General features: G+C 36.8%; 1 protein-coding gene across 1 annotated transcript in view; it reads left to right on the top strand.

The window, feature by feature from the left end:
* LOC131039344 (gamma-tubulin complex component 4) overlaps nt 1-20,849 on the top strand; it is a 154,976-nt gene that overhangs the window by 78,720 nt on the left and 55,407 nt on the right. The window contains exons 10-12 of the mRNA XM_057972057.2: nt 18,605-18,660; nt 18,840-19,046; nt 19,218-19,443. Coding sequence (XP_057828040.2) covers nt 18,605-18,660; nt 18,840-19,046; nt 19,218-19,443 — 489 coding nt within the window. The remainder of the gene's footprint in view (nt 1-18,604; nt 18,661-18,839; nt 19,047-19,217; nt 19,444-20,849) is intronic.

Raw genomic sequence — 20,849 nt, 5'->3', positions numbered from 1 at the left:
GGTACGGGTTCGTCCGTACACACATATATATATTTTAATTATATATATGTTCAATATATACAATCCATACAAAAATAAAATATACAATGTGACTTTCCATACATAAATGATAAATCATAAATCCATAATTGCCAATGCCAATAAATATTCATATATCACAAATGTAATCAGTAAACCAATAACTAAAGTCTAATATCATATTCATAATTTGCAAAAAAGATAATATTCTAGTTTCAAGTCTTTTTTAAAAAGTCATAAAGGGACGAATTAGAGTTTTATTATTAAAAAACTATTTTAAAAAGTTCTTTTTAATTGTTTTTTATTGTTTTTTTGACCCGTGGGCCCCGTTTTTGGGAACCCACGGGCTTGGGTTCACACGGGTCCTCCTGGGTCCACCCGGGTCCTCTTGGGTTCTCCCTGGGTTCCTCCAGGGTCCTTCCTAGATGGCCGGGTTCCCTGTGGGTTCTGCGGTCCTTCCCAGGTGGCCGGGTTCCCTGTGGGTCCTGCGTCGCAGGACCCACAGGGAACCCGACCAGGCTACCTGGGAAGGACCCTGGAGGAACCCAGGGAGAACTCGGGGAGAACCAGGACCGGGCAAGAACCAGGACCCGGACCCAGGCCAAAAGGGGAAGAACCGGTAACTTAGCATCAAAGCATAGTTTGTCAACTCTCCAAGTACTCTACAAACTCGAGTGCTCGAGCTGGCTGAGCCAAGTTGACCAGACTGTCATACTAAGTATAGTTGAGTCTTGGAGAGTATTTGGCTGATTCTTGCTCCAGGACTCTTCGAGCCTCAGGCTCAGACTCTTGAGTCTTGAGCTCAAACTATTCTGTCTAGTGCTTGGACATAAAAGCTGTGTTTTTATAATTGGCATTTCAAATTTTATTTTTGGTCATTTTTTGCTCTGATTCTCCTGTTTCACCTAGTGAAGCATCAAGATAGAAAGAAGGTGATTTGAGAATAGATATTTTCAAGCATTCAAAGTTGATCAAATCATCAAATAGAAGCAGGAAAATTGGGTTCAATGGAGGAAAATAAAGACACTTTTGAAGAAACAATCTATCATCATTTTGATACTGTCTAAGCTTGTAGTTGAAGGCCTGAAAAATTTACAATAGGAGGGGAAAGATGATGCAGATTGTAGTTTATTTTTTATTTTTTCAATTTGACATATCATCATATGTAATATAACTATACTTTTATTTATAATTTTGTTGTGTTATAGTGTATTGTTTGACTTTGAAACTATGAAATTTTGAATTTTGAGAGTTTGTGACTTATATGAGGTGTAATGTTTTAATTATGACAAACTGATAGTCAAATTATGCTTTTATTTTCTCTAAATTCATTAATCTTTTTTTTGGGTGTAATTATGATGTTTTTTTTCGGCTGAGTCTATGGTGAGGTTTGAGTTTGCGCTGAGTCTTGAGTCTGAGTCAAAATTTTGGGTTGCTTGGTCAAGTCGGAGTCTGAGTCTTCAAACTGTGCATTAAACATTCCTAATTGTGGCTGTACATCTTTAAAAGTCCTAACATTAGATGAATAGAAAGTTGGTGTATGTCATTTTGTTGGCATGGTCTTGTAAGTGTGAAGAGGCTAGTGTTGGAGGCTATTTGGCTGATATACGATGCTTATCATTGAGTTATAACAATAATCTATCATAGAAGAAGAAGACGAAGAAGAAGAAGAAAATTTTTAATGTCCATGAGGCTAAACATAGCCAATGGGATATAATTTCTGTATTGGAGATGTAGGAACCTTCTCAAAAGAAGGCATAGGATAGGGTCTCTTGATTTTCAAGAGAGTAATGTCAAAATCCTCAGAATTTCTGTACTAGAGATGTGGGAACCTTCTCAAAAGAAGGCAAAGCATAAGGTCCCTTGATTTTCAAGAGAGTGGTGTGGATGTGTCCTTCGATTTTCATTATCTCTATTAGAAACATATTATGAAAAACGATCCATAAACTAGAAGCATATTCGTTAGGTACATTTATTAACAATGAATACTGTTAGAGTTACAATTTAACAATGAATACTGTTAGAGTTACAATTTGAGAGAAAAAATCAACTGAAATACTTGCAACAAGATTAACTAGTACAAGGCAGAACCATGGGAGATAAACTACCATCAATAGACGAAGATACCTGGGAGAAATACCCTTCCACTGCAAATATGTGAGTACACAGCCACTTGATTACTCCAATGGAAAATGCAGCTAATTTCAAGCCCTTAGGTTATCACGAGTTCTCAAAATAACTATAATGATCTCAATAGACACAATTTCGTCTCTTAAGGCTCTTCTGCTTGTGTTAGTTGCAAAAATCATGAACAGTGAGAAATACAAGAACAATTCTCACTACAATAGCATTCAATATCACTTATAGGCTTGGTGTTCAATTCGAGCTTACAATAAGGAGGTTTAGTAGACACAGTGTTTTGGACTTTGCATGGTGGATGTTATTAGAAACATTCATTTATTCATTCAATGCTTATATATAAGGTTACAATGCCTTAGGAAACCCCTAAAAGTTGAAAGGAATAAAGAAATGGAAAAAAATGATTAAAAAAATTGGAATGTCACATGGTATTTTTCTGCATACAGTTGAAATCGCAGTTTCAGTGGAGAGCTGGTTAAAAAAATGCCCCATAAGTTGCAAAACTGCCCCCAAGGCTTTCAAAACCTCATCGGCAGCTGCAAAACCATCATTGGCACTTTTGAAACTGCTCATGTTGGCAGTCTTCACTCTCTGACCTTCCAGATTGCATGCTGACTCTAGATAATTTGTGACTTGCACAAATTTACAAAAGGAATTCAAATAGGCAAACTTATTTAGGTTTTGATGTCCTTAAGACTAGTTATCAGACCTGCAACATAAGTCTCTACCTTGCCATGTAGTAAAGTAGGGTCCGCTTTGGATCACACCTCCCTAGTTAGGGAGATATTCTTCTTAAATTCCTGTTGTCATTTTATGACACCCTTGGTCCATCAGTGAGAATCGATCAGAGACATGTTCCATGGACCAGCGCTGCCCTAGTTGATCAAGGAGAGAGGAATCATAAGGTGTGAAGTGTTGCCTTGTCCGGAGGAAGTTCCTCCTTTGGCTCTCTCTTTCTCCTTTTCTCGGAACTCCGGAAACCTGACGTTTCGAAGTTCTTTGCCCTTGTCTTCTTCCTTCTTCCTGCTTCGGAACTTCGGAACCTCGAGGTTCCGAAGTTCTTTGCCCTTGTCTTCTTCCTTCTTCTTGCTCCGGAACTTCGGAACCCCGAGGTTCCGAAGTTCTTTGCCTTAGCCGCTTTCTTTCCTGCTCCAGAACTCCGGAACCTCGAGGTTCCGAAGTCCGTCTCCTCCCCTTAGCCTTTCTCTCTTTTTCTCTGGAACTCCGGAACCTTGAGGTTCCGAAGTACCTTGTCCCTTTTCCCTTTCCCTCTCTGAAACTCCGGAACCCTGAGGTTCCGAAGTTCCTAGCCTTCCTTTCCTTCGCCTCTTCTCCTAAGCTTCTCCTTTGCCCGGAACTCCGGAACCTCGAGGTTCCGAAGTTCCCCTTCTCTCTCCTATTCCTTTTCCTCTCTTTCCCGGAACTCCGGAACCTCGAGGTTCCGAAGTTCCCTTCCTTGCCTTTCCCGGAACCCCAGAACCCCGAGGTTCCGACGTTCCCTCCTCCCCCTTCTTCCTTCTCCCCGGAACTCTGGAACCCTGAGGTTCCGAAGTTCCTTCCCCTTTTGCTTTCTCTCTCTAGTTCCTCCGGAACTCTGGAACCCCGAGGTTCTGAGGTTCTTCCTTTGTCTTCCTCACTTCGGGAGTCCGAGCTTCCGAAGTCTCTGGGCTTCCTTGCAACAGGCGACACTTCCGGATGGCGTGATCGACACTCAAGGCTTTAAATGCTCCAACATTTTTGGTGACTTATGCACTTTTTTTTGTGGAGCCACAGGGGTGCATTTAATGTTTTTGACAGGATTTCCATCAAGGGAGGTACGGGGCCATGCTGGGTGACTTATGTCATGCCTGACTTTGGAAGGTCAGTCAATCTATCTTCCTCAAAATTGCCTTTGGAGGTATGGCTAGGTTGCTTGCATGTACAAGTCAAGTGCATGCACTTCCAGACTGACATGCAGGGGTCATGATCACCATTGTAACCCATTTTTCTATATAAGGCTGTTAAGCCTCATTGTAAGGGGTTCTCTCCCTGCTGCCTTGAGCTTTCTCATGCTCTTCTCTTTTCTCAAAGACTTGTAATCTTTTGCATTTCTGCAACTGTAAGATTGGCTTTTGGCCTTGAATTAATGGAAGATCACCATTCTTGCCTTCTTTCAACTTATGTATGTTGTGTATGTTTTCTTACCTTCATCATAGGTGCATGTCTTGTGGCTTTTCTCTCCATATTTGCTGTGTCAACTTGTTTTCTGAGTGTGACTTGTGGGAATCCTTCTCCCCTCTTGACACTTAGCAAATCCTAACCTCCATACATGCTTTTGGGCCACTTATGCAATTGAAGTTTGTGCATTTCCAGGGTGTTTCAGTTAATTCCTTGTGTCATTTGGGTAGGGAGAGGAACAATCTCTTCTTGGTGCATCACCTCCCTTTGTTTCAAGCAATTTCTCTCTTCCCTTTTCCTCTGCAGATTGTGAGAATAGATTTAGGAGTTAGTTTTGAAGTGTTGAGTTGGTTCGACACCTGCACCTTGATAGAGAACGAAGCCGGCCTTCTCCAGAGATTCAACCTCCTTGCACAAGGTCCCACACCTCGAGGATGTTTCCATGTTTCACAAGGTTGCTGAGTTGATAGCTCAGCAAGGGTGCAAGCTTTTGTGATAACAATTCCCAATAACTATGGAGACTCAAAAGGAGAGGGATGTTTCCTTTTATGGATAACATGGTTCCCATCTAGAAACTCTATCAACACTACTTTTTTTCCCCACTAGTGGAATAACCTATGTTGAACCACTCAACATTCTCCTTGCTCCAATATTTAGGTTCTTAATGCTTCTTTCTTCCCTTGGAAGCAATCGATATGAAACTCTGCCCTCCTTCACATTGGTGATCTGTTAGCCTTTAGAATGTATACAACATATTTGTCAAATATGTAGGGGCTGCCAAACACACCTCGACACACATTTGTTGGCACAACATTACAAACCGCATTATGAAGAAATTGTTGAGTAATGGTAAACTTCATCTACATTGCTTACTAACTAACAAGTGAGTACCATTTTTGATCCAACTCAAAGCATAAGGCTTGGGGTGTTGATAAGTTTGTATGTCAAATTTTGCAACCAAATCTTGGTAAATAAGGTTGAATTGTGAAGAAGAATAAAAAAGTGTATCAACTTTAACACCCTTAAGTTGAATTTTGATGTACAACAAATCCAATTGCTCTCTTTCTCCATACTCAAAACAAACAACCTACTGAAGGATACCAGTTATCTGAAAAAGCACCTTGACCTCCGGGGCCCTATTATAGGTCTGCTATGAATAGAAGCAATTTCTTGCCCAATTCATCCAAAACTATAGCCTTCCACCCACCCCAGGGTGGTTATGAGAAGGAACCCACCCACCTTGGAAATAGTGATGAAGAAAGGAAAAATAGCAACCAAAACCACACATAAATCATTAATGATTTGCCTTAAAATCTGAAATATACGAAGTATGGCAGCCTTGTAGGTTTCATTATCACTCCAAAATCTGATACAAAACTGATATAAATCAGCACATAATAAATAAGAAATACTTAGGAAAAACAATTTCCTTCAAGTATGCATTCAGCTGCAAACTAGCTTCTTAACCTCCAACCTGCGATTTCTTCTTCTTCTTGTTCTCCATCTTCAAACTTGAAATTTCTTCAATGACAAATTTCTTCTTCCCCTCAAACTTCCCAAAAATCTGAAAATGGGAATTGTAATGTCCCCAACATTGGCCTAGAAAACAACAAGCAGTTGTGTGATCAAGGGTAGTAGTTTTGATGACAATCTTTAAGTAGTTAGATATTAGCAAGAGATTAAGAAACAAGGAAACTGTGAAGTCTTATAAATAAGACAGTTTCCTAGTAACATCATTGAATAACAGCTATATATGGTGAAGCCAATATAGGACAATATATGAATCAATAAAATATGATACAGGTTACTGATTAGTGATTAGTTTGATACGGGATATGCACAGTATTAATAGCAGTTGAAGAAAGATAAACAGCAACAGTGAAATTGATAATCATTATGCAAGGGAAAAATCCAATGACAATGTTGCCATCGGGTTCTTCCATTAAACATAAATTATTGATCACCGATTACCACTCATTATGCCCTATTAATCCGATTAAGATTATTTAAGAATCGGTTCAAGTCAATAACAAAAGGGTGCGATAACAAAGGACATGTCTCTATTCTCCAAAGAGACACAACCGACTGATTGTGTGGATATATATTCACAATCATTTTTTTCTCCAAGAAGGACGTCGAATATATTTTTATCTTGTTTTCTTATTCCAGTTTGGAAGAGCTTGAAGTGAGCAAGGCCGAAGGCCCATAATTGGTTGCTTAAAGAACAATATCTATATTAGAGACATCACCTTCCTAGTTGCAAGCACATAACTTTATATCTGGAAATGCAACGTATCACTGTAGAGTGATACTAATATATACGATCTGCATATTCATATTGGTAGATCAGACAGAAGCTTAATAGCTTTATAAGCTATTTCCAAAGAAGGATCATTGCATGATCATATCAGCGTATCAGGGAAGCAAGGATCACTCTTCATCTGCGAGAGAAACATACTTCTTTGCATACATTCAAAGTATTAAATCAGACACAGCAGTATTGAAATATTGCAGATTATCATCTATATATACTTAAACATTGAAGATTCCTTTGCTTATTTATACATATCTACATCTAAGATAGCAAGTAATCTATATATTCTAATTACCCAATACTTGTGCATACTGATAATTGTATATCAGAAATAGCATAAATACCAGTATATTATATAATTTATATTATTTGCAAATTAACATCAGCATTTAGTCAAAATCATCAAAGTCAAAAATCCTTCACAGTTAGATAATTGTCACTATCTCATAAGTAAACAAATCACGGGACATTACAGGAATTCTCAAATGAATGTTGAAACTTTCCTTTTAACCACCATAAATACCAAAAGTCATATTTGGTAACCTTCCCAAAGTCATGCGCATATAAGGGAAAGACATCTTCCCAACTTAGAAATTGCCTTCAGAACTTTTGGATTCTTTATCAACTCCACCTCGAAACCTACTAAGAATATTGGTCACTTCGCCGTCAACTCCAGTCAACAGGACCCCAAAATAAAAATTGTCCAGTAACTCATTCTTATGCGCCCATTTGAACAAATATCTTTTAATTGAATTCATGAAATTTCAACAGTCCATAATGATATGCTTGTTATTCTTCTGGATTCGACCGTGTATATATTGATGCTGCATCAAAATATACACGGTCAAATCTAGAAGAATAACAAGCAAATATCTTTTAGTAGTGAATTTGAGTTGTCACAAGTTGTAACTCCTATTTCCCATCCCCAAAAAGGAATATTCCAAATTTGAGGAAGAATAGGCCAAATTCAAATTTGAATCTCCTACCCACCATGGATGCTCCTACATTAAATAGTAGGATCCAAACTTGATATGCAATCTGTCTCTTGAACAAACTTTGTCCTTAGCAGAGAGATAAGAAGATCTGTCATTATTTTTGCCATTCTTGTGAGTCTTAAGGATAAGAAGATTTCTTGTCGTCTTACCACTCTTGTGAAGTTTCTGTCAGGATGCAGCTTCAAGCAAAAGGTTTTTTCACTAAATGTTTTCCCACAATGATCAACCCGCCTAGCAGGTTTTGTCTTCATACATGCCTTGTTGGTATTCAGGCTTTTGAGCACGTGATTTGCTTCTTCTATCTCCAACTTCTTTCTTCTTTCTTGATAACTTGGTTTAAAATGTTTCCACAACAATTCCCAAAACTTATCCCAAGATTTAATAACAGCAATTTTTCCAATACCTATGGAAATCAAGAGACGTTAGACCAATCTAAAGTATCACTTGCTAGACTTGACTTTAGCATAGGAAACCTTTTGTTCCAATATAAGAGAATGAAATCAAAGTATACCGCCAATTTAGCCATATGTTTGTGGGTTGAGAAATTTTGTTTCTTGACCAAGGTTAGATGCACCTCTATCGATGCTTATGGTTTCTTTTGGGAAACATTTGTTTCTCAATAGGGCAGCAGGCTTCTCCACTTGCTTTGTGTTTTGTACCTACAATTCCAACAACAACAAATTCCACAAGGAAGTAACTTGCTCTATAAACTATTAGGATATTGCTTGGCTAGACTATAAACAATGAATATTGTTAAGAGGTAGAAATTGAGAGCAAAAATTGATTACTATACTTGGAACAAGATCGAATAGATGAAGGCACAACCACAAGAACGTTAAAATACTATCAAGAGGCCAAGATATCTTGGAGATATACATTTCTTGTAGAACTCCAGCAAATATGTGAGTGGACACACACACTTAAGTACTCATGGAAAATACAACTAATATACAACTATTGGGCTATCACAAGAGCTCTCAACACAATTTAAACTATGTTACCCGGGTTTCCAGCATAATTTGACCCGTCTCAGAAACGGGGACGTCCTGGAAACTTGGAAACTTTCGGAAACCTGTACTCTGGTTGTCCCATAAAATTAACGATTGAATTTTGATTATTTGTTTGACTTCCACTCTCATGCAAACTCTCAATTTAAATTATTTAACACAAACGGTAATGTTAAGGTTTTATAATGTATATAAGCATGCTTTATCCGTTTTTTATATGGATATTTAAAATTTCCCTATATATTTAAAATTTTCCCATTTTTTTATCTAGCTGTCCCCACTGCCATCCCCTGCCGTCCCCTACTCTGGGAAAAAAAATCCATCCCGGAAACCCATTTCCCCGTTCCCCTGTTCCCCCGTCCTATAAACTCGGGGTAACATAGAATTTAAATGATCCCAATATACCAATTGCAAGTCTCCCAAATGACCCACTTGTCTTTTTTCTTTCCAAGAGTTTTAAACCGTGAGAAATACAAGGAGAATTCTAACTACAATGGCTCTGAATTCCTCTTCTAGGATCTCCTTGATGATCAATTCAAACTCACAATGCATATACATAGAGTTCCAGGGCCATAAAAAACCACTGAAAGTCAAAAGGAACAAAGAAATTAAAGAGACAAAAAAAATTGGAATGTCACAAGACTCTTTTTGAGTATGGTCATAATCACTTATTTCAGAAGATAGGTGATTTCAAAACCAACCTGTTGACGTGTATTTTGTACACCATCATACACAGAATAAAATACCAATAGGCATCTTATCCTCTCTTGAGAAAATAGTCTCTAACTGCTGAAGATTCGCGTAAAGGATCAGTTAGGTAGACTCCAAGGTTCTTTTATGTAGGGTCTCTACGTGTGGACAAGCTCCAGTGGTATGATGTGATTTGCTGGGATCACAAGGGGACTTACATGTGATGATTGAACTTCCGATCTGCTTTGCTGGACACAGGCTCTGACTAACTTAGATTAAAAAAATGGAAAAAGGATAAGGGCGAAGAGAGGATCTAATCCTAATACTAAGAATGTAGGAGCAATGATTGATTTTTGACGAAACTCTAACTTGGTCTTGTTTTGACATCAATGGAACATCTACACAAGACTAGTGCGATCTTCTATGGGAAGCTTTATGATGTTCAAATCATCACCGCAGGCATAGATACCATCCAAGTTGATGCATATCAATGAAGAGGCGACAAATTGAAATTGAGCTTAGGCTGAACGATTCCAGTTGACTACGCAAGGCAAGTCTGCAATCAACAAACTGCTAGTAGTATGGATATACGAATTCCACCATCAATCAATCACATTTCCTCCATTCATCTAATCATCTACCATCTAAGATTGAAGACTCCACAAGAAACCATGCAAATTGCAAGAAAACGACATATTTCACCATTACTTCAATGAAAATGGAATTTGTTTACAATCAATGGCAACAATTTCTTGCCTTGTCCTCCTATTCTACTCTAATTGCTTCCAACTATTCTCTAACTATTCTAACTATTTACAAACTATCTCTAACAATTGCTAATTAACTTTTACAAATGAAATGCCTGGGCTTATATAGTGCCCACAATACAATTTGATGGCTTAGATCAATTCAAGATCAATGGCCAAGATTTTACAATGAAAACCCTAATTAGGGTTTGTTACAACCATTACATAACATTTAATGCTTGACCAATGATAAAATTGTATTGCTTGGACACATGTCCCTTCTAGAAAAATCGGCCAATGGATAGCCAGGGTAGGTACATCGGAGTTTGTGCCACCTTCCATGAGTTAAGTACATTGAATCTGGACATGCTGAGGTGGACCTCACTGATTGGAGAAATGATGACTAGGACGCCACCCCATCTGACAATTGTAACTTGGTAGATATTCATCTTGATGTTGTTGAGAAACTTGCTTTAATTAATTCATCTGGATCTATTTTGCTTCTTCAACGAGCCCTTGTTCTAACTCCTTGCGTCCTTGATGTGCAAGAAGATGATGTACCTCGCCTTGGAATGCTGGATTGAAAGAGGTCGCCCATGTCCTGGCTAAGACCGTCCCGGCGAAGACCGTCCTTGATCCGGCTTGATTTTCCTTGAAGAGATCTCCATTTGATGCCTACACAACATTTCAGAATTAGTACCATGATTTTGCAATACATAACATAAATTAGAGAGCAAATTTTAGGAAACTTAATGATAAGTCCTTTATTAATCATTTCCTAAAAAAGACTGAGCTAAGGCAAAACAAAATTCCAAAATTCAAAATTAAGGAAATGACGACGAAAGAATAAAGCAATAATAATTAAATCGCCATACCTCAAATCGAGAGCTAACTCTAGAATGCAAAAAGGAAAAGATCGCCTAGGCAAAATTGATGGTAAAAATAGATCTTCAATGTGGTCTCCTCAAAAAATCAACTTCGCCACCCTTGGATTGAACGTGATCTTCAAGTCTTTAGCAAATTTGCCTTTGATGTGATCTTCAAACTCGCTCAAATGGGTCTTCAAGTTCGCACCACCTTAGATAATTAAGCGCCACCTTTGGTTTGAAATCGCACTTCTTTCCTTCTCCTCAAGATCGCATGTGAAAGGATAAAATGATGATGTGAAAATGATAATTCCACTCCCCTTATATAGCGCTTGCAATCGATTTATCCCTTAGGCCGACTTGGAGATAAAAAACACTTTTTAAAAATGATTTTAAATGATTTGCAATAAAATAAGAAGGCCGACCTCCTTAAATGAGCGCTTGAAATCGATTTTCACATTTTAACACTTCACGAGGCGAAAACAAATCAATTCCAATGTTAAAATCGATTTCAAGCGCTCATTTAAGGAGGTCGGCCTTCTTATTTTATTGCAAATCATTTAAAATCATTTTTAAAAAGTGTTTTTTATCTCCAAGTCGGCCTAAGGGATAAATCGATTGCAAGCGCTATATAAGGGGAGTGGAATTATCATTTTCACATCATCATTTTATCCTTTCACATGCGATCTTGAGGAGAAGGAAAGAAGTGCGATTTCAAACCAAAGGTGGCGCTTAATTATCTAAGGTGGTGCGAACTTGAAGACCCATTTGAGCGAGTTTGAAGATCACATCAAAGGCGAATTTGCTAAAGACTTGAAGATCACGTTCAATCCAAGGGTGGCGAAGTTGATTTTTTGAGGAGACCACATTGAAGATCTATTTTTACCATCAATTTTGCCTAGGCGATCTTTTCCTTTTTGCATTCTAGAGTTAGCTCTCGATTTGAGGTATGGCGATTTAATTATTATTGCTTTATTCTTTCGTCGTCATTTCCCATAGAAGATCGCACTAGTCTTGTGTAGATGTTCCATTGATGTCAAAACAAGACCTAGTTAGAGTTTCGTCAAAAATCAATCATTGCTCCTACATTCTTAGTATTAGGATTAGATCCTCTCTTCGCCCTTATCCTTTTTCCATTTTTTTAATCTAAGTTAGTCAGAGCCTGTGTCCAGCAAAGCAGATCGGAAGTTCAATCATCACATGTAAGTCCCCTTGTGATCCCAGCAAATCACATCATACCACTGGAGCTTGTCCACACGTAGAGACCCTACATAAAAGAACCTTGGAGTCTACCTAACTGATCCTTTACGCGAATCTTCAGCAGTTAGAGACTATTTTCTCAAGAGAGGATAAGATGCCTATTGGTATTTTATTCTGTGTATGATGGTGTACAAAATACACGTCAACACAACCCCAAGTCTTTCAAAATCATTCTAATTGTTCCATAACTGCTACTAATACTTGTGAAATCACCCTTGTTGGCAGTTTTTTGCTCCTGAACCTTTTGGAAGTGATAAGTTTTCTATACAAACTCAAAATGGCATGCTTGTTTTGAACTTGCACAACGTTTCGAGAGGAATCCAAATATGGAAACACATTCAGGTTTTGATGCCATCAATGACTAGTTTTGAGACCTGTAACTGAAGCCCCCTCTTTGCCATGAAGTAAATTGGATCCTTGGATCACCAAAATCAACGACTGGATATAATTTCATATGCAAATAAAATAAAATAAAATTTAAATGAATAAATTAATATAAAATCATACCACAAGGGTGAGTATTTTTAAGGTCGAGAAACCATTTGACTGAAGAAAATCCCATGTGTATCAATGAAGATGGCAACTCAATATTTTACATTGCTTACATCTCCCATACCAAAAACATGAGAGTTTTGAGATAACATGATAACTAAATATTGCCATAAAAAAGGGACGAAGAACCTCTATTTTATAGGATATGAAAAGAAGATATGCACATGTTACTCCAAGGCTCTATATTTGCCACCATGTACTATTCCTCATGACAAGAGGTGTGCACACATTTGTACAATAATAAGGAGTTACACTCCAATATTCCTTGCAAGCAATATAATAAATCCTTAGAAAGGAGTTACGCTTCAATATTACTTGTAAGGAATATAGTGATAGAAAGGAGTTGCATTGCAAGGAAAGTTAAATAGAAAATAAGGTGAAAGATAATTTGGCTTAATAAATACAAAATAAGAGTAATCCTAGCCACCTCATTAATGACAAAACATCCTTAAATGTAAGAAAATTCCATACATGAAAAAAGAGTAATATAAGAATTATCCGGGAAAAATAAAATAAATGAATAAATCAATTTATCTTGTAGGTGTAGGGCCTATTAGTTAGAGCTCTAATGACCAAGGAAAGATTAATTTTAATCCCTCCCTTTAATCTTTACGAGGGGTATGCAAGAGAGAAAAAGCTTTGCTTCCCAAGTTTCTGGGATGGGGGGATGTGTTTCCAATACGGGTGTTCTTGGGCCATTTTTTAGGGGACAACAAGGGACAATCCACCCTAGCTGGTCTAGTGTTTTCACTTAGGAAACACAGAGGTTATTAATGAAGTTTGGATTTAGGGTTCAGAGGAAATGAAGATTTTTAAGGTGAATTGATAGAAGTTTTTGAAGATTGTTGTTGTTGGGGTTTTTGGCATTGTGGGTATTGTTTAACAGGTGGACTTGCAGGAGTTTGTGGTTTGGCCATTCACCTCCCTGTGCAAGTAAAAAGGCTCATTTTCCCACGCTATGATTAGAGGGTCATTCATATGATTCTGGGTATTGCTTCAAACTGTTTCTCATCATTGGGTGATCAGATTAGGGACATTGCATGTGGTAACTGCAGCAGAGACTAATTTTTAGAGGAGCCATACCCTTTATGGTTGCTGTTCAGTTTTTCGTTGGTACGTGTGAGGACTGAAACCAGGGTTTTTGAGGTGGTTGGAGGTGGAATAAGTCTCCAATAGTGGCGTCCAGTTCTGAAAGATAGTAGGTGTTTATTGATGTTTCGGAGGCCAAAAAACAAAGATTTGTATTTTAGTGCCAATCGCCCCTGTTAATCCACTGCCTCATTTTGGTTTTTCAGAAGTTCTGAGTCGAATTTCAGTCCTGGGTAAGGTTGGCATAAGGGTCTGAGCATACTTTGAGAGATTCTCTTGTGTTGGAGCTGCATATTGAACCTTAGCACCTCATCTGGAGGCTGCAATCTGATGATTTTATGCCTGATTTTATAGCTGTTGGTGACTGTCAGCATTTAGACTCTACTACATTATATCTATGAAGTTATGTTTCTGGTTTGATGCATTTCAAGGGAGTATTTGTTTGCCCTTTGAGACATCTTGAACTCTTCATGACTTGGTGTGCCATGGCATGGTCAAGAATGATGATATGGGTGGACTGTCTTAACTTTTTTAATCTGATCATGTAGTTGCAAGTCTGGTACTGATTTAATATTGTTTACTATTTCATATGTTTTCAGTGTTAAAACTAATTGCTAGATGCATTAGCATTGTATGATGATATGCATGTGAAAATGCAAATGATTTTAATGAAAAGCAAGAGCAAATGATAATGCATTGAAAGAGTTAAATCAGATTTTCCTATCAGCAAGGTATGACTTTCCATTTGTCATTTTATTGCTTGTTGGCAAACCTTTCAAAAAAAATCAGGGATATCCATTACATTTGATCTAGGAAGGGAAGCTCCTTGCAACAAAATTAATCCGTAGAACTCTAGACAATTTTTAGTGTTCAATATGAAATACAAACAAACTTAAAAAATATGCCTGTTTTTTGGTTCTTAGACAAGGGCACAAGGCTTATTGGCACTTCTACCTAAGATGAGAGATTGTTATGTCTCTTTCTTGAAAGCTAAACACCTACAGTCGCTAACAAATTCTCACACTATCTAGCTAAAAGCAAAGACCATAACGTATGATTACACCACAATGAAACTAGATTAAACACACAAAATTCAGCAAATTGAATGGAGGGGATTACATGCAAAGCCACAACAACCACAAACTGAAATCTGCAAAACAAAACTTGCAATTTTTATTATAAGTATTTGATTTATCTAATCAACATATACAAAAGATCATACAGAAAGTTTGAGCAGTAAGCTTAGCAACAAGTACCATTATCTAAATTCTAAGTGCATAAACACTTATAATTGTTTACAAGGTTTTGCATGCAATAAATAAATAAATACTAAGCTTCCTATGCTAAAATAGTTTTCTTGAACACAAAGCGAACGTTAACTACAGAATTATTTTAAAATAAATCGTCTAAACCTAAAATCTTAAATGAATCTTGATTAAATATATCACATCCTATGATAAACCTTCTAGAAGGTTATCTTATTGTAATGAGGACAATAGACATGCCTAAAAATAACCAGTTTATATATGAATGATCACTCTTAGTGATTTTTATGCAGCTTACTTAGAAGAAATTTAGGACCCTAATGACCACTGTAATGTCCCCTACTAGGAGGTTGTTGATTCCCAAGGAATAACATACATCACTACTCATTATCTTTGCCTTTACACTAATTACACAAACTAAGTAAGTATGTTTGCTCATAGTACAACTGATATTGTCCATGTCCAAGCCCAAGTCTTTACTACCTTATAATTTCCAGCCCTGGATGGGGATTTACTTGTCTAGGGTGCAATGACACCACCTCCGTAATGGAGCCCAGATTTCAGGAACAGCAGTCCATTCACCCTTGGGGCTCACTTGATTTGGGATGGATTTACTCTGCTTCTCCCTAACAACACCACGCCTCTCCTTATGGGGGGAAGAATTAGAATTGATTAAGTACTTAGACTGTGAATATATTGATATCTCATTGTACTCTGAATGTATATGAAATTAAGTATGACTGTCATACATTTTGCAGTCTCTATTAATATTACTATTAAATAGTGCATAAGAATATTATCAGGCTTCATATATTAAGCATACATATTAATTATTAAGCACATCCCTATGCGTACCACCAAGAACAAGGATGTTACTGCCTGTAACTTAACAACAGTTCTGATCTGATCTGATCGGTGGTGATGTCCCTGGATTCTTTGATTCCTTTCCTTTACATCTCTCAATGTGAGGGAGAGTTCACACCTCTTCATCATGTATGCCCTTTGGCAAGAGACACACCTTTTCACCATCACCCTTGAAAGAGTGCAACTCTTCATTATTTCTGCCCTTTGAAACGGACACAACCTCTCACAACCAGATCTGCATTTCTTATTTAAATCAGATCTGCACTTCTCATTCCCAAATTATCCCCCCCTTCAAATGAGTTCTCTTCTCCCTTTTATACCTCATATTTGGGGGAGTCACAACTTATCATTTCATCCTTGTTGACCATTCATTAACGTTAATCAAATTGTAATTATATTTAATTATATTTTTTTATATTTTAATTTAGTTTTTTAGTTTTATTCTTTTGTATTTTAATTTTATTATTATTATTTATTATTAAATTATATTTTAAAGTGGGGATATTACAACCACTCTCAATCTTGATTACTTGAATCTGGAAACCCTATCATCCTTCATCACCTGTGAAATTTGGTGTCTTCAAACCCTAATTCTTGTCACAAATGAGCCTCAACAATCTATCATTGGGTGCCCAACTTGCCTTTTTATTCTATTTAGTAGGATTTGATGTTGGCATGCCAAGAGAAAATCTTTGCTTTAATCAAGATGGAGAGATTTGGGCACTTGCCATGTTTGGTGGGAAAATTGATATGGCAAACCATGGGAAAACCTCCATCACCTAAATTGCCAATTTTGTTTGTTGGGTTTTTGACATTGTCATACCATCCTAAAATCTCTTTTGGCAGGGAAAATGGTCTGGCAAATCCCTTTGAAAATTTCACCACATAGTAACTTGACAACTTAAACAATTTCTGATGATTGGTGGTATTTTCTTTGTTGCGCATCTGCTTAGCGAAATTTGTGAATGGTTATGTCATTCCAAAAGTCTGTCTCACATAAATATGGGCAGCTTTTTAATTTCTTTCACTTTTCAGGATTTGTTTTTGGGAAGTATTTTCAAACACTTTCTGACAAAATACTTTGTCTTTGATAAATTTTATTTCTATTTACTACCACTCTACTTTCTGATTCCATTTTCTCATGTTGGAGCCTAAACCTGCTTTTGACCAACATTTGACCTTGTCATGTACCCTCATTATTTGAAAAAAAACAATTTCCTGTAAAAGCAGCCTTCTGAAAAACAACTCTCCAAGAATAGATATCTGGATTATCGAGTGCCTCTCATCATTCCACAAAAAATAATTGCTGCTAAATTTATCAGTTTCTAAAAATAGCAACTTCCTAAAAAATATAATTCTTCTGGAAACTGGATGGATTTTCTATTGATGCTGAAGCTGTGATTTGAAATTGGATTTATCATGGTAACGAATCCATGCTAAATAGATGACCTTTACTTAATGAGCTGAAGGAGATTTTTTTTGGCATTTGCAACTCAAATTGTCTACCATAGTCCTCTTTAACTTCATTCCTTCTTCTGTATTTCCTGATTGGCTATATTTTCCCATAAGGCTCTTGTAAACATCATTTGTGAAAAAAGGACTAACATAAAACAACCCTATATAATCCTTTGGAAAGGCATCCACTAAAATGTATGGTTTGAAACTTTTTAACTTAACACCAAAACTTGTTTCTTCTGTTCCTGATGTGCACCTTCCTATTGCTCTTTCAATTTTAAAAAGCTCAACATGTTTTGTATTCAGGCACGTGCTTGTATATGTTGGATGAAGTTTTGTACTTGTAAATTTAGTGGCTCCATTATAGGAAGCACACAAATCAATGTGAGATGCAATTTTGACTGAAACTTTTTCTTTGTGCAGCATATCATTCTTTGATCATCATCTGAAAGCTTTTGAAGAAAAAGTAAAATCTGTTGTTGCCCAAAGGCATGCTCCATAGTTCTATCATGAAACTTATCACCGAAACTTGACCTCTTGCTTGTATGGCATGTGCTCGTACATGGGCCTGCTGTTTTTTATACATTAGTAATTTTCATCTCTTCTTCACTGATTGAACTTTGTTTTACACTTTGACAAAAATGATTGATAGCTCTGCTTGTCAATTCTGCAAAGACATAAGTAAGAAAAGGCAAAAATCACATAGACAAACAAGACAAAAGAGTGAAACATGACTCATGCTTGCCAAAAAGACAAGGGTTTAGCTGAAAATTTGACGCAACATAATTTTTTGTATAGCTTTACCAAATTGGAGTTTATTTCTTTAATACGCATCTAAGAAACAAAAATACCACATCTAAAGTATTAAATAAAGATTTTTTAGTTTTTTGATTGAGGATGTCTGCATCATATTTTTTAAATAGTTCCGCGTAAATAGAGAAGTTGAGGCTACAATTTATTTTCTTTAGTAGAGAATCTCAATTCTACTCATTTATTTTTAGTTGTACCATAGTTGCTATTAACCCAGTTTATCATATTTCTTTTGCATTTTTTTGGATATCTTTGAATGTTATTTTATGATAGCCAGTTGCAGACATTGACTAAGATTTTTTGTAAGTATTTCAAATTTGTAATACCATGTCCGTTCATTTGCCTCTTTTAAATGTTCTGACACAAATCTCACACAGGCTGCAGTTAAAACTATTGGAGATGATGATAGATACTTTTCAAGGGTGTCATTGAGGTATAGAAATGATTCAGTGTTAATCTAGTTTGGTTAGTAATCACAAGAAAATTTTCCTGCTTGTACAAGTTTGTTTATGAATTGACATGAGAGAAATATTTATATGTATAGTTTGCTAGTGTTTCATTTGCCGTATGCAATCTGATGGGGATTGTTTGGAACTTTGTGACCTTTTGTAGGATGCCATTATTAGAAAGTGTAACATCAACCTCCAAGGGAGATATATCAAAACTGAGAGCTAGTGGTGATGGAAATTCTATTAGCTTATCTAATATCTATGGAAATTCCACAGCAGGTGCATCATTAGATGGTTGGGATGGTATTGCACTGGAATATAGTGTTGATTGGCCACTGCAGCTGCTTTTTACTCGAGAAGTACTTGCCAAGTTGGGATTTCTTTGCCTATATTGATGCTTAACTGTTTGTTTATCTAGTAGGCCAGACTATTATTGTGAGAAACCTTATTTGATACTGCAGTTTGGTTTTGTTTAATGATGGTAGTAATCAATGTTGGAAAACACTTGTGTGGTTTAGATAAACACGAAACTTTGATCCAGGTATTGTAAAGTCTTTCAGTATTTGATACGGCTAAAGCGGATTCAATTGGAACTGGAGAAATCATGGGCAGAAGCAATGCAACAAGACCATGCAGATTCTGCTCTTGAACGTAAAGATCGTACAAACAGATTGGTTTCCCAGCAACGTCGACAACAGCGCATGCCAATGTGGCGTGTTCGACAACATATGACTTACTTGATTACTAATTTGCAGTTCTACATACAGGTGAGTTTCTTTTCTTAATTTGCTAAACTATCTCTTTATGGTTTAAAACACTACAAATTTTGAAAATAGAAAAGAACTTCTTAATGGTTCTTTTTCTAATTTTCTATGTTATATTGTAAACTTTAGTCTTCTTTTCTTAGTATTTTCTCCAATTCTCACTTTCTTGTCTCTTCTTATGTTGTTCTACCTCAACTACCAGTTTCTGAGATCTTGACTTTCCATTTTATGTGACTTTATCTGTTTTATAAGGTTTCTTTTTACATCATATGGCATCCACTATCAGATGGCATTCATCCTTTGAGCTAGTTTGCCAATAGGAAAATCTATAGGCAGAGAGGGATGCAATTTTTAATCATTGCATAAGTGTCCCCTGTCAGAATTGGTGGTTTCACACAAAAACCAAAAACACAGTTTTTTGCCTAAAAGCACTTGTCCCCTTTATCAAAAGTGTTCCTCAAGATGCGACCATCTTTGTAATAGATTTTCAGTGCACCATTAGTCATTTTTTTATCGCACCTCGATATTAAGGCTTTTGGACTCCAAAAGTTAGGTAGACTTAGAAACGAGGGATGACCATTGTAACAGAAGATATGATTGCCACCAATCCTTGCTTCACTCTAACCAAGAGCCTACAAATCTATCTCTTAACTGTCCAAAGTTGTCTGAACCTTCATAGAGCTTGAACTAGAAGGAGTAGCTGTACTAACATTCTTTTATCTCCACTCAAGGGTAATGATCCTAGTGCTCTTGCTGAGCATCCTCTTTACTTGAAGATTATGGCCATAGGATTGCTTGGACTTGCCCTTGTCGGTGGTATACTGTCCAATCTTACAATATGAAATGCATACAAGATAATGATCCTATTGTGATAATACCGTTTAGGGACTACAATATAGATATGAATACATTACAAATTAACATGATTATGAAATACATTGTTGAAGCAAGCTGATATAAAATCTTGTGATTATAAGAACAGTTTGCTGTAACAACACAAATTAGCTTGAAAAATGCAAGTTTAGCATAGAATATCACTCCCACAATAGCTAAAGACATAACCAACTAAAGCTTGCCTCAAGAGATGATGTTTGGAGCTGATGTAAATCGGATTACACGTTCGATTTCTGAAAATACTGTTAAATGATGTCTGTTACAAACTGAAACACGCCGCAAACACCACTATATGTTGACACAACAACCCAAAAAAGAAGGGAAGACACCTAAAATTGAAACAACAGCTGATAAGGCAGTCCAAACTGCTGCTAAATCATCCACAAACTGAATGATATCAAGTGGAAATAGAAATCAGATTAGTTGAAGGTCTGTAATAGGGCAAATGGTTGACTGTAGAGTATGTAGAACCATGAGTTTTTAAAAAAATTGTGAGTTATTTAGGCAAAAACTAG

This window comes from Cryptomeria japonica, chromosome 10 (assembly GCF_030272615.1).
Source record: "Cryptomeria japonica chromosome 10, Sugi_1.0, whole genome shotgun sequence".
Taxonomy (NCBI): domain Eukaryota; kingdom Viridiplantae; phylum Streptophyta; class Pinopsida; order Cupressales; family Cupressaceae; genus Cryptomeria; species Cryptomeria japonica.
This window is presented reverse-complemented; position numbering and strand designations above follow the sequence as displayed.